The following is a 13,298-nucleotide window of genomic DNA, read 5'->3' on the forward strand; positions in this document are numbered from 1 at the left end:
TAATGAACAATTTCTATTTCATATATAAATATCAGAGGTGATGACATTTAAAAAAACAATTCTAGTAATGAAATAAAGCCAGGATTACTAAAAATTTATCTAAAGGTAAAAATTTTCACATCCACTATAGGTTAGGAAAACAGGTTCACATACTTTATCCTATGGAGGTAATTCAAATCTATAATTAAAATGTTTTGGACGTGAATCTACTCTCAAATAGTACAGTGTCAACAGTAAGGAAATACCCAATATAAATACTCAAAAGGAAAAACATCCTAATAAATAGTAAATTTAATTTCAAGATAAGTTACTACAGCAACTAGAACCCCAACATCTCCTCATCTACAGTGAGGTAAAGAAATGGCTTTCTAGGGACTTCCCTGGCGGCTCAGTGGTTAAGAATCTGCCTGCCAATGCAGGGGACACGGGTTCGAGCCCTGGTCCGGAAGATCCCACATGCCACGGAGTGACTGAGCCCGTGCGCCACAACTTCTGAGCCTGTGCTCTAGAGCCCGCGAGCCACAACTGCTCAGCCCGCGTGACACAGCTACTGAAGCCCACACGCCTAGAGCCCCGTGCTCCACAACAAGAGAAGCCACCGCAATGAGAAGCCAACGCACTGCAACAAAGAGTAGCCGCTGCTCACCACAACTAGAGAAAGCCCGCGCACCACAACCAAGACCCAACGCAGCCAAATAAATTAATTAATTAATTAAATTAAAAAAGAAATGGTGCTCTAGCCTATACCCAAAAGAAGTGAGAGCAGAACAGATTATTGTACAACCAAGTTCATAGCAGCATTATTCACAGTAGCCAAAAGGTGGAAGCAACCCAGTGTCTATCAACAGGTGAACGGATAAACAAAATGTGGTCCATACCTATGGAAATTTTATAGAAAATTATTCAGCATTAAAAAGGAAAGAGGGACTTCCCTGTTGGCACAGTGGTTAAGAATCCACCTGCCAATGCAGGGGACAGGGGTTTGATCCCTGGTCCAGGAAGATCCCACATGCCACACAGCAACTAAGCCCATGAGCCACAACTACTGAGCCTGTGCTCTAGAGCCCGCGTGCCACAACTACTGAAGCCCGCGTGCCTGGAGCCTGTGCTCCGCAACAAGAGAAGCCACCGCAATGAGAAGCCCACGCACCGCAACGAAGAGTAGCCCCCGCTCACCGCAACTAGAGAAAGCCCACGCACTGCAATGAAGAACCAATGCAGCAGGGAGGGAGATGCAAGAGGGAAGAGATATGGGGACATACGTATAACTGATTTACTTTGTTATAAAGCAGAAACTAACACACCATTGTAAAGCAATTATACTCCAATAAAGATGTTAAAAAAAAAGAACCAATGTAGCCAAAAATAAATAAATAAATAAATTTATAAAAAATAAAAAAATAAAAAGGAAGGAAATGTTGACTCATGCCACAGTATCAAGGACTCTTGAAATAAGTGAAATAAGCCAATCACAAAAGGACAAATATATGTTTGCTCTTATACGAAGTCCCTAGAGTTATCAAATTCTTCAAGACAGAAAGTAGAATGGTGGTTGCCAAAAGATGGCGAGAGGGGAATGTGAAGTTAGTGTTTAATGGATACAGATTTCAGCTGGGGGAAGACGAAAAAGTTCTGGAAATGGATGGTGGTGATGCTACTACAATAATGTGAACGTATTTAATGCCACAGAGCTATACACTTAAAAATGGTTAAAATGGTAAATTCTATGTTACATATATTTTACCTCAATAAAGAGAAAGGAAAATATAATTGTGCTTTTGCTTAGTTTCTTCTGGCAGCTAAAGAAAACCTCCTGGTGTATCTATGCCAAGTCCCTCTTTCCATAAGAACAAAATCAGCCCTTTTCAGAGAAACTGACAATACAGGCTACCTGAGCATCAGAAAGCTCCTATAACTTGAGATTCCATACTTGTTTATGTACGTTATGTAGGCTTAGAAGCCTAAAGATCAAATCTTTAAAATTAATTAATTAATGTACTTTAAAACAATAATAAGCAAACTTCTTTGCCCAAGAGTCAATTCAGAAAAACTTTTAAATAATGATACAAAATATGTTTTTCAATAAACATATGTACCTTCAGGGGAAGGCTATGTTCTTACAAATCACTTTAGTTAGGCTTTAAAGTATTAGTATCTAGGCTCACTTGAAATACAGTTTTTAAAATGTTATCCTTTATATGTAAATAGTGTTTTAAGTTTTATAGTCTATTCACATACATTAATTCATTTAATCCCTGACCCAAAATATTATTGCCACTTTACAGAAAGGGAAATTGAGGCTGAGTGACATGAAATAATCCACAGAATGTCACAATGTCCATCAGATGATTCACTGCAAAGCTGAGACTAGAATTATTTCATTCATTCAATAAATTATTTACTAAGGGCCCATTATGGCCAAGCACTATGCTAGGTGCAGGGGGACACAGAAATGAATTAGACACAGCCCCACTCCTCAGACGCCCCAAACCGGACCCCCAACTCCAGCAGCTGGAGTGTGTTCTCTCTGCTTGAGCAGGGTGAGTCAATAGCCCAGGGTCAGTCCCGCTGCCACCGGCAGCACAGAAGGGGACGTCCCCCCACCAACCTCTGTCATCTACCCTATCTGGAAGTAACTAACTCTGGGGAAGAGATATACCAGGAAACAGTCTCTCGCAAAAGAAAAACAAAACAAAGGTCCCTCTTTGTATGACAGGCAGGCAGGCAGCAGAGCACAGTGGCCAAAATAATGAACCCTTGAGTCAGTTTGCCCGGATTTGTTCTCCAGCCCTGCCTGTGCCTGGCTGTGCTTCAGTTTCTAATCTATAAAATGAGGATAACTACATTCCCTATCTTATAAGGTTGTTGTGAGGATTAAATGAATTAATATTTGGAAAGTGCTCAGAATAGTACCTGGTCACAGTGATTGTTATACAAGTATTTGTTAATTAAAATATGAGATAAAGGGCAGCTACAAATTGCTAATCACTGCTGTGAGCTTAAAACTTAATGCAGAAAAAAATCGAAGTTGATTTTGAGTCAATTCAGCATTACAACATGAGTCAAAGGAAAACAATTCCTCAATACAGGACTCTATATATAAATATGAATATATTAATATTCTTATGTATGTTCAAATATAGAGAGAATGAGTAAAATAAAAAGGTCTAAAATGAAGTTTTTTATAAAAAAGGGACATTAAATTATAGTAGCACATTGTGAAAATAGTATTAGAGGAAAAAAACTGAATTCAAGATAGGGTAAGACTAAAAAGAGTCAACTAGCACTGGATCTACAACATTTTGTCTTTGAAGAAGTGATAAGGCTGGAAAACACATAAACGAGCTAGGCAAAGAAAATAGATGCTTCAGGAGTTCCTTGGTGGTCCAGTGGTAAAGAATCTGCCTTCCAATGCAGGGAACACGGGTTCAATCCCTGGTCGCTAGAACTAAGATCCCACATACCGCGGGGCAATTAAGCCTGCGCGCCACAACTAGAGAGAGAAAACCTGTACGCCACAACTAGACAGAAGCCCGCGCACCACAATGAAGAGCCCACGCCGCAATGAAGACCCCGCATTCCACAACTAAGACCCTACGCAGCCCAAAAAATTAAATAAATAAATAATTGATTAATTAAAAAAGAAAACAGATGCTTCAAGAGAGGAATGACAAATGTAAGAAATAATTCAGGTGAGCCAACTTATGAGTCAGTCTGATAGCAGTTTTTTAGTCTCAATGTTTCGCTTTACTAGAAAAATTAATTTATGAAATATTACAAAATTCAAACTTTACTGGGTATACCATTTGAAGACCAGGTCCAAGTTTATTTTCAATATAACTAATTTTTAAATGAAGTTGAGTATTGTTTTTTACTAAAATTTGATCCGAATTTCAAGTCATATAGTTCACTTTGAAAGGATTCAAGTATGACCATTATTCCAAGATTAGTTACTTTATTAGGATTTGGAGAGCTGGATTTGGGAGTGATTATCATCCTGCCTCTGAGAATAGTATTTTACTTAACTCTGGGAAAGTCATTTGTAAAGCCCTTCATAAACAGGTACTCACTAAATAATGGTTAAATTGCTCACTACTTTTTGCTTCTTTCACCTAAAATTTGGAGGAATTAAGTACTTGTACAGTATTTCTCTAGCACTTTCTTTCCCATAGCAGGTCTTTTGCATTTAACAATACAACTTTTTATTTTTTTATTTATATAGTACTTCAGAATGTTCAAAGCAATTTTGCCTACATTGTATCATAGAACTACTCCATATATTCGAAGTCATCATGAAATCATGAGATTTCTCTTTCTCATAACCTCAGAACCTTCATAGTCATTTCAATTATCCATATCAAAGAAGACAAAACAAAAATTCAGATAACCCCAGATTCTGTTTCATATGCACTCTACATTATCAAAACATCAGCAGCACTTACTTGTTCTTTTAATGTGTCTCTTTCCTAGTCCTTACCTTGGACCCTTGGAGACAATTTTCAGTGTAATTATCAAATTAATAAATTTATTTATAAATTTAAATCCAAGCTAACATAAAACATTTTAAAATAACATATATCCTTAAATCACAATAATTTAACAAATAGTATTTCCATAATGAGGAATCATATTAACTATTTATAGTGTTTTCTAGTAAATACTATATAACTAGTTCTCATAAAATTTAGAACTAGGAGTTTCCAAGAGGATTGTCTGGAACCTGGAATACATTTTCCCATAGAAACATCATCATATAGGCTAGTCTGGCTCCTAAGCCAGACTATAACCATCTGTACCTTAACAGAAGGACCAACAGTAATATAGAACCTAACCACTATGTCTAATATATCCATAGGAAAATTTCTCCAAAATTCCAAATTAGAAGGCCAAGAACATTTCCACATCTCTCTGTTGCAGTCCTTCTAAATTTCAACTCCCCAGAAGCTTTCTGAGTCTTTAGTAGTGTGAGGAGGGGGGTTTGGAGGGAGGTTCAGAAAAGAAAGAGAAACATTTATTGGTAAAAGGAGGGGAAGTAGGGGTATTGTCCAGTTGACGGGCTACAGAACATAAAGCAAGTGTAAGAAAGGCACAGACTGTCTCTCTGTGTATACATATATATATTCTATGCATATATGGAATGCAGCCAAAATTATAATTTAGATAGAAATGCCTAATTTGTTTATTAAAATATTGGATTAAACTCCTCAATAAAAATCTGATACTATTTGTTGCTATACATAAGATATACAACTTATAACATGAAATTAGTCATCTTCTGTTTTTAAAGATCACCCAGATATTTCTGTTCTTCAAAGAAGTAGCTGCAAATCTGGAAAAAAGAACTAGGCCTCAACTTTTTTTTATATAATAAGGTAAAAAAAATTTTTTTTATCTCTAATAGGTAAATGATTAGAAGTGCCATATCATCTTACTCCATATAATTCCTTCCCCTTTTCCTTCTCAACTCCATCCTCCAAAACAGTAGCAGCTCCAAAAATCTATACAAGCCAATCTAATTTAAACTCTGGTTTTATTATTTTAATATTACTAAACTTAAGTGCTTTGAGAAAATAAAGCAATCCCTTTTACTGGCCATATTTAGGTAGAACGCAATGAGCCAATAATAAAACAATATGGTTGGATGCTACCAGCTAGAAAATAGTGAGTACTATTACAAATGGAACAGTTCCCAAATTTACAACTTTTAAAAGGCAACAAATTATTTACCCCCTTATCTAATTTACATGCCTTCCACTTATTTTAGCTTTTGATTTCGTCCTGCCTGGGAAAAATGGTCTAACAAAATACCTCTAGAAATTGCTTCCAGATGTACTTAATTAATATGCCTAGAGCCTTAATTCATAGGGCAAAGGATTGCCCCCTTTCTTCTCTTCCCAGTCTTTTCTGAAAGCCTTGACCCTTGACTTGTTTCTATTGCCCCATTTCATCACTCTGTGTAAACACTACATGAAAACACAGATCACCTCTGTGGTGCTTCTGCAAAACACTGAAATTGTTCTGAATTAAATGGTAATGCTATTATTTTGCAAAAATGTACCACCCCCCCCCCAAAAAAAAGACACTCCCTAGCCCCAAGAAGCTAAATAGAGGGTCACTATCTTAAGGATTCCCAATGAGTGGCTTGAGATCTACTAGCAGGCCTTGCATGCCCTCGGCTGAGCTCTGGGTCAGTTGCCATTGTCAGGCTCTTCTCTCTGCTACTCCCAGTTCTTCACTGGCTGGGATTAACACTGCAGGGACTGCACTGCCAAACCACACCATCACATTTTTACTATAAGAATATAATTTAGTCTTAAGAGATGGTGAGTTGCTCTTTTAGTAAACTTCGTTACTGAGATACTAACATGATTTCGTTATGAGGTAGTCTCACCTACATAACTAAAAAATAAACAACGTAATATGTATATAAGCATGTTTTCTAAAAGAAAAGAAACCCACAAAAAACAAAAAACGACTACACCAAGAGCAGGAGTTATACCAAGGTCTGATGTACTAAGTCTTAATTTTATTACTAGGACATATTTTGAGGATATAAAAGTTTCACTAAAAACATACACCTTTATGCACGAACAGAATTTTCACAACCTTTAAGAATCAACGAAATTTTAAATATTGCTAAATCATGTGTACTCATGAGAAATCTTTGACATTTCTTAAGTGCATATTCCTATTTTTGTTTAGGCATATAGAAACACATTAAAAAAATATAAATTCTCATTAAAAGTACCTTAAGAGAAGCCACTGAACTTGAATTTCTCATACCTGTTGGATAGTAGGCTTGGGAGTACTGCGCTGAGGGTGTGTAGTTACTATATTTTTGGGAGGAGCTGACCATTGTTTGAGGACCTTGCTGAACATGTACAGATGTGGCACTGGGCTGCACGGTATATGTAACCTCAGTTGGAAACCTCTGTAGTACAGGAAATGGAACCCCTTTATCTGAAAAAGTGGGAGACGTTTCCACTTGTCCTGGGTGCATTCCAAGAGAGTTCTGCCAAGTTCTAGGAGGAATCGGGGTCCGATCTAAACCTTTCACAGGGAAAGTACCGTGGTTGTGGGATGAAGCTGATACGTAGGAGTAAGGAGACAAACTATCTCGCTGGAATGACCGGTGGAATTGTCCTACAGTCACTGGTCCTGCATAAAAGAGGAGGAGCACATTTACTAATCTTACACCACCAGACGTAGTAAACCAAAAGTCACAAAATATGCACTACTCTTCACTTGTGGGTATGTTGAGTTCTCAGCCATTTTTAACACAACAGAAATTTATTGGTAAAAACAAGTTGTTCAGAATCCAGAATATGAGATTACACATATAATGCTGAAAAAATAATCAAATAACTTTTGTCTGGTTCTCAATATGACTGTCATAAGAGACAAAGTAGCCAAACTCTAACATTAAATCAAATGTTAAATGTCATCTTACCTTTCACCTCAACTGACTGATCCAGATTTTTCCAATCTGTAAACTACTTCCTAGAAGTTTTAGAAATTCTAGTCTTTCAAAGCATGTAGAAACCTTAATAATTGGCACAAAAATAAGCCCTCAACCTTACATATAAAAGATATAAGTATGGAAGAAATAAAAATTGTAACACAAACCAAAAACTAATTTAATGTTCTTTGCTCCCTTTCAATTTTTTAAAATTTTAATAACAATCTTTGCAGAAAAGTCAAGCTTGAAAACTCTGACTTGTTCATTCCTTAAGTCAATCAATAATTTTCCATGGTCTTTTTTTCTTCAGAGTATCTCTAGTCGCCCCCCTTCCTAGATATCAATGGCTCTCAAACACTGATTTACATTTGAATCACCTGGAGAGTTTGTTAAAAATCCACACACTCAGGCCAAGAGATTCCAATATTTGCTTTTTCTTATCTAGCAAAGTAGAAAGGAATTAAAAAGTGGAGATGAGGAAGAGAGAAAAAGGCCAATACTATGTAATGAGGAAAAGGAAAATATAAATGTGGCAAGCTGAACTTATTTTAAAGACTGTGGTTCTTGAACATATAGCTAGCCTAATTTATTCTTAGGAAGGGCTTTATGCACTAAATTATGTAGTTCACAAAGTCTTTTCAATTTGTTTTATTAAACTAATCCATAAAACAGAGGGAAATCTAATTTATGTGCTACTCATCTGCTAAAGATGGCACTCAAATACCTACTTTTCCAAATATTTAAACTGTAAAACCATTCTACATGTTACACTTCCTTTGTTCTAGTATTTCTATAGTGTTTAATTTCCTCTAAAGAATAAAGCATTAGGGAGTGCTCTTAACCACTTCTGGTTTGCCGCTGCCTGATTCAAATTGATTTTGGCTCAAATAAACTCTTAAAATAAAATTTAAAAAGAATAAAGCATTAATGCCAAAAGTAAACAAATATACGCATACATATATATAAACAATTCTGGAACCTGGAAATCAAGAGCTCTAAATCTAATGGGAAAAAAAAAAATATTAGCTCAGAAGATTAAATGTATTTAAATGATACACCTCTTAAAAACTACTTTTCCTTTTCTCCTTTAAAATACAAAAATAGTTTTTATGCTACTTGACTAGCAATTCCACATGTATACACACTTTGAACTACCACTGAGAATCCTTTGTTTTAAGACCTAAAGAAACATTTTTTTGCTCTTCACAAACAGGCGTTTCTGAGGACCCAAACTACCCACCACCTGATTTTTTCTTGGATGCTAAAACTTCATGTTGCTACAGTGTGCCCTTCTTTACTCTCTTTAGGGTTAAGTTGTTGATGAATTTTCAGACTGTCAATAACTTAAGCAGATAATTAAAGAATGCTCTACCCTGATTTCTCAAATTCTGGTTTAGATCTGAATTAAAATATAATACTGGTTTAGATCTGAATTAAAATATAATTCTACTTATACTACGATAAATTCTGAGTGATGGCCAAATATTTATATTCTTTAGATGCTGCTAACATAAAGACACGGTTAGGATTCGAAGGACATTCCTTTCAATTTGTTTGTTTTTTTTAAATAAAGAACTAAAACATGCTCAGCTCTTATTTATTCTTTTGTTAAGGGTTACTTCATAGGGTTCTATTCTGACCAACTTTATGGAACATCACCTACATGTCTAGAGAACATCTAAGATATATTTGGTAAAGATTAAATCCAGAATCCTGGAACTGTAAGGCAGGCTGAATTTCTGTTCTTAAATTTTCTATTCCGTCTATAAAAGTGAATGTGAGCTAATCAATCCCCAGGAAAGAATTTGCCTCCTTCCCAAAACTTGCCTCTTGAGAGCTTGTTAACCCCAGGCAAAAACAGATTATCTACTGCTCAGACTTGCTACTTAGTTTAGAAAACTTTAACAAGTAGTGTAAAATAAACTGCCACTAAAAACAAAATAACAATAGTGGGCAAACAAAAAAGGGAAAAACATGTGATCCTCACATTTCTTATCAAGTACATTCTCAAAAGGTGAACAGGACAGCTGGCTCAGTGGATCTAGGGAAGACAACTAGGTCCGGAAACAGAGGATTCTACCCTAAAAGAGAAGTATTTAAACCAGAAGCTGCAGTAGAACACAGAAAACAGAAAGGAAACTGGGATGGAGCAGTGTAGTCAGGCATATAACCAAGGCAAGAATCAAGCAGAATAAAAATTAGGTGAGGAAAAATAGAAGAGCCAAGGGCTTAGAACATGGAATTAAAGCAAAACAAAGTTGGGCCGGTATTCTTGAACTTAGAATTACATTCCACCCAAACCAGTAACACAGTTCCCTAGTGAACCAAGCCTGTGGTGTAGACAATCCACACCTGACATAGCTTCTGCACACACCAATAGATAGAACAATAAAAAACAGGAAATGCATGAAAACTACAATAATTTAGGTATATATGGATTGATGTATTATCTATACCGAAAAAGTATGAATTAAATTTATGTTTTTCAACAAATAATCTTTAAAATGCTGACCAACTGAACTGTAAGTGAAGAAAATCAGATCCTATGTAGTCCCTGTTATTTCTTCAACTAAAATGAACTCTATCCTTAGAATACAACTGGGTTTAAGATAGGGGAGAGAAAGAGAAAATCGGAGAAGAAAAAAAAGTGAGCAAGAGTTGGCTTGTATGTATGTATGTTTCCTTCTTTGTTTCTTTCTTTGAAGTGGTTATCCTAGTTTTCCCACGGACACATTTTCAGTCTTTTCTCTTTATGCCCACCAGACACGCAATCTGAAAAACAAATATCCATGTCAGAGATTCTACCAAATGAATGCCAAGGTATTGTCTCCACTGCCTTTCCCCATTTGATTCCCCACCAAACTCAATGACCATTATACGGAAGTAAGCGGCTTAATAGTCCTTTAGAATTCCTTTAGAACATTCCTATGCCACTGCTATTTTTCCAACTGGTTACTAGAACTCTAACCTAATCTCTTATCTTCTAAACTCCACAGATACACAACCTAATCCCTTATCTTCTAAATTCCAAATGAACATTGCTTCATTCATAACCCTGGGCCTAGGTTAAACTGAACATAGTATTACTTTTATTCGTATATCTAAAGTTTTTCCATAACTGAGAAGTAACCCAGACACTTTTGTGGTGTGCTCCAAGGACAAAGAACAAGATAAACTCAAAGGGTCAATACTGCCACAACAAAAAGTTACAGGATTCCTATCACTCTGTCACAATGTGACCACTGCAATGTCCCAGAGCCCTCCCAAGCAGCATGCCCTGTCCCTTTCCCCATCCCATTTAAGGAAAGACATTAGCCCCATTTTTCTCCCGCTCAGCACACTGAAAGCGTACGTACTCTGCCCAGTCAGCAGATGACTTGCAGGTTCCCTGGCTATAAAAACAGACAAGCAACCCATGCTTATCGTCGACTTTCCCTGGCTACCATGAAGTCGGCCCACTGTTCTTGCAGCGACCCTTCTCTTTAATAAACTCTACCTTCCTTAACATTCTGCCTTGTGTCTCCAAATTCTTTTCCAACCTGCGCTCGGACCACGACAACTTTTATGTTAAATCCATGTTAACATGATGAAAATGTCTCTATTACTCTTTTAGTTGAAGGTAAAGAATGAATTCTTGTTATCATATCCTGTTGCTTTCTTGGTATGCTGCTTCGTGTCACGGACCCTTTAAACAACAAAAGGGAATATTGCCACCCTCACCTTCCTGGAAGAGGGGGAAGGGCATCAGAAACCAAGTTTATAAAATAAATTTCTATCACAGAGAGTTTTGGAACTTTGAGTAAATACAAACTTATACATAGAAAATTTTTCCAAAACTGAAAGACTAAAGGCAACAGTGAAAAATTCAAAGGCTGCAAATGTGAGCTTTCTAAAATCCTGTTTAACTAGAACTTGACAGTTGTAAAGAAAACCATTTTTGCCTTACATTTGTCTAACCATAACACCTAAATAAGCATCAGGTCTAATCAGCTACAATGAAAGAACTGTTTAGCCAATTCATTCTACATAGGAACAGTATCTGGTAAACAACAAAATATATTATTATATTTTTGCTTTTAAGATATATAAACAACGCCTATTGTTCTACACCTTACTCCAGAACCTACAATATGATTATTGTCAGAACACGTCTTCCAAGATTTCTTAGATGTGTCAATGGGTGGAAGATGGCATGTCTCTTCAAGGACAAACTTCCACTCGAGGCACCTTGTTCACTTTCCCTTGGTTGGCAGAAATGTTCTAAGTTCTCTTGGCTGTGGCTGTTCCCTCCTACCTCGACCTTTGCCATATCCTCACCCTGTATAGGAACTCTGTTCCGCTTCCCATCAGAACAGAGGAGCCCCTTCTGTGTTTCTTCCAGAACCTGGGCTCCAACAAAGGCCTACTTATTTGAGGTGCTCGCCTTGGAGAGACGGCGTCTCGAGAAGGTAAATGGCTATACAGGTTTGGGGCCCAAAGGGTTCCGGGAGGACTAGAAAGCAAGCCTAACGCAGAGGTCCCTGTGGTCGCTAGTGGACACAGAAGGGCCTCAATGTTTACAGAGGGCTCTGCGCAGAGGCGGTGCCGGCGGGGAGGGGCGCCGGCACGGGTGAGGACGCTGCCGGTGCCGCGGCCGATTCCGGGCAAAAGCACCGCGGGAAGCGGCTCCCGGGCGCATTCCCGACACAGCAAAGGAGAGGATGCGGAAATGCCCTCGGAAGTGGCGGTTGCCCCCTGACTGCAGTGCGCCCGGCGCCGGGCGAGGGCCGCGAAGGCGGGGCGTGACTCACCGTGCGGCTCGGGCCGGGACCCCGCGGGCGGCGGCGGCTCCTGGTGTGGCAGCGGGGAGGTGGCGGCGGAGGCCGAGGCCGAGGCCGAAGCCGAGGCCGAGGCCGACGTGATGAGGAGCCTCTGGAAGCGGTTGGGCGGCCGGCAGGGCACCTCCAGGCCGGCCGCCAGTTTGGCCTTGTTGGCGCTGGTGAGCCTCTTGAGGTGCACGAGCAGCTGCGGCTGGTCGCGGCGGAAGTGTGGGCTGTGGAAGTGGTGCAGGGGCCCGTCGCCCGCCGGCCCGCCGCCCCCCGGCCCGGGCCCCGCCGCGCCCGGCCCGCCCAGCACCACCTTGCGGAAGCCGTAGAGGTTGAGCTGGCGGATGAAGCTGGTGAAGTTGGTGGTTTTGAAGAGCTCGGGCTCGGCTCCGGCGCCCCCGACGCCGCCGCTGCAGCCGCCGACCCCCGCCACGGTCGGGCTGAGCAGCTCGGCCTCGAAGAGCGGCTGGTCGATGAGCAGCCCCTCGCCTCGGCCGTCCCAGCGGATCGAGCGGTACCGGGGGCTGTTCACCAGCCGCCACAGTTTGGCGGGGAAGTTGTTGGGGTTGATGGGGGTGGAGAGCAGCGCCTCCTCCATCGCCCCGCCCGGGCCCTGGGCCTCGCCCCGCCGAGCCTGGCTCTCACACCCCGTTCTCGATCCCCCCGGCCTTCGCTTCGCCCTGCCCCCTCCTGCCAGCACCAGGCCGCCGCCGACGACCCGGGGACCGTTGGCGCACGAGCCCCCGCGGCGCCCGCCGGCGCGGCCAATGGGGCCTCGAGTTCCCGCCGCGCGGCGGGACGCGCCGTGAGCCGGCTCCGCCCCCTGAGCCCCAGCGGCCCGGCCACGTGCAGTGGCCGGGAAGTCGCGCTCTCTTGGCGTCCTAAACCCGCCGGACGGGCTGGGAACTGCCGCCCGCCAGGTAGTGTTACGTCCTGCAAAGAGATCGGCCCGGTTATCCCCCGTGGAATGCTGAGACCCATATTTCCCCGCGGCCGGCGGACCTGTGGGACTTTAGAATTCAGCAAGTGTGCAG

The 13,298-nt window shown here is 40.4% G+C and overlaps 1 protein-coding gene across 1 annotated transcript in view; it reads right to left on the bottom strand.

Moving 5' to 3' along the window:
- HSF5 (heat shock transcription factor 5) overlaps window positions 1–12,899 on the bottom strand; it is a 54,525-nt gene extending 41,626 nt beyond the window's left edge. Inside the window, exons 1-2 of the mRNA XM_082440136.1 lie at window positions 12,250–12,899; window positions 6,784–7,158 (exon numbers count right to left, since the gene is read on the bottom strand). Of these exons, the coding sequence (XP_082296262.1) occupies window positions 6,784–7,158; window positions 12,250–12,862 (988 nt within the window). The 5' untranslated portion in view covers window positions 12,863–12,899. The remainder of the gene's footprint in view (window positions 1–6,783; window positions 7,159–12,249) is intronic.
- Window positions 12,900–13,298: the final 399 nt, after the last annotated feature.

The sequence above is a fragment of the Balaenoptera physalus genome, assembly GCF_965194825.1.
Source record: "Balaenoptera physalus genome assembly, chromosome: 20".
Classification (NCBI taxonomy): Eukaryota; Metazoa; Chordata; class Mammalia; order Artiodactyla; family Balaenopteridae; genus Balaenoptera; species Balaenoptera physalus.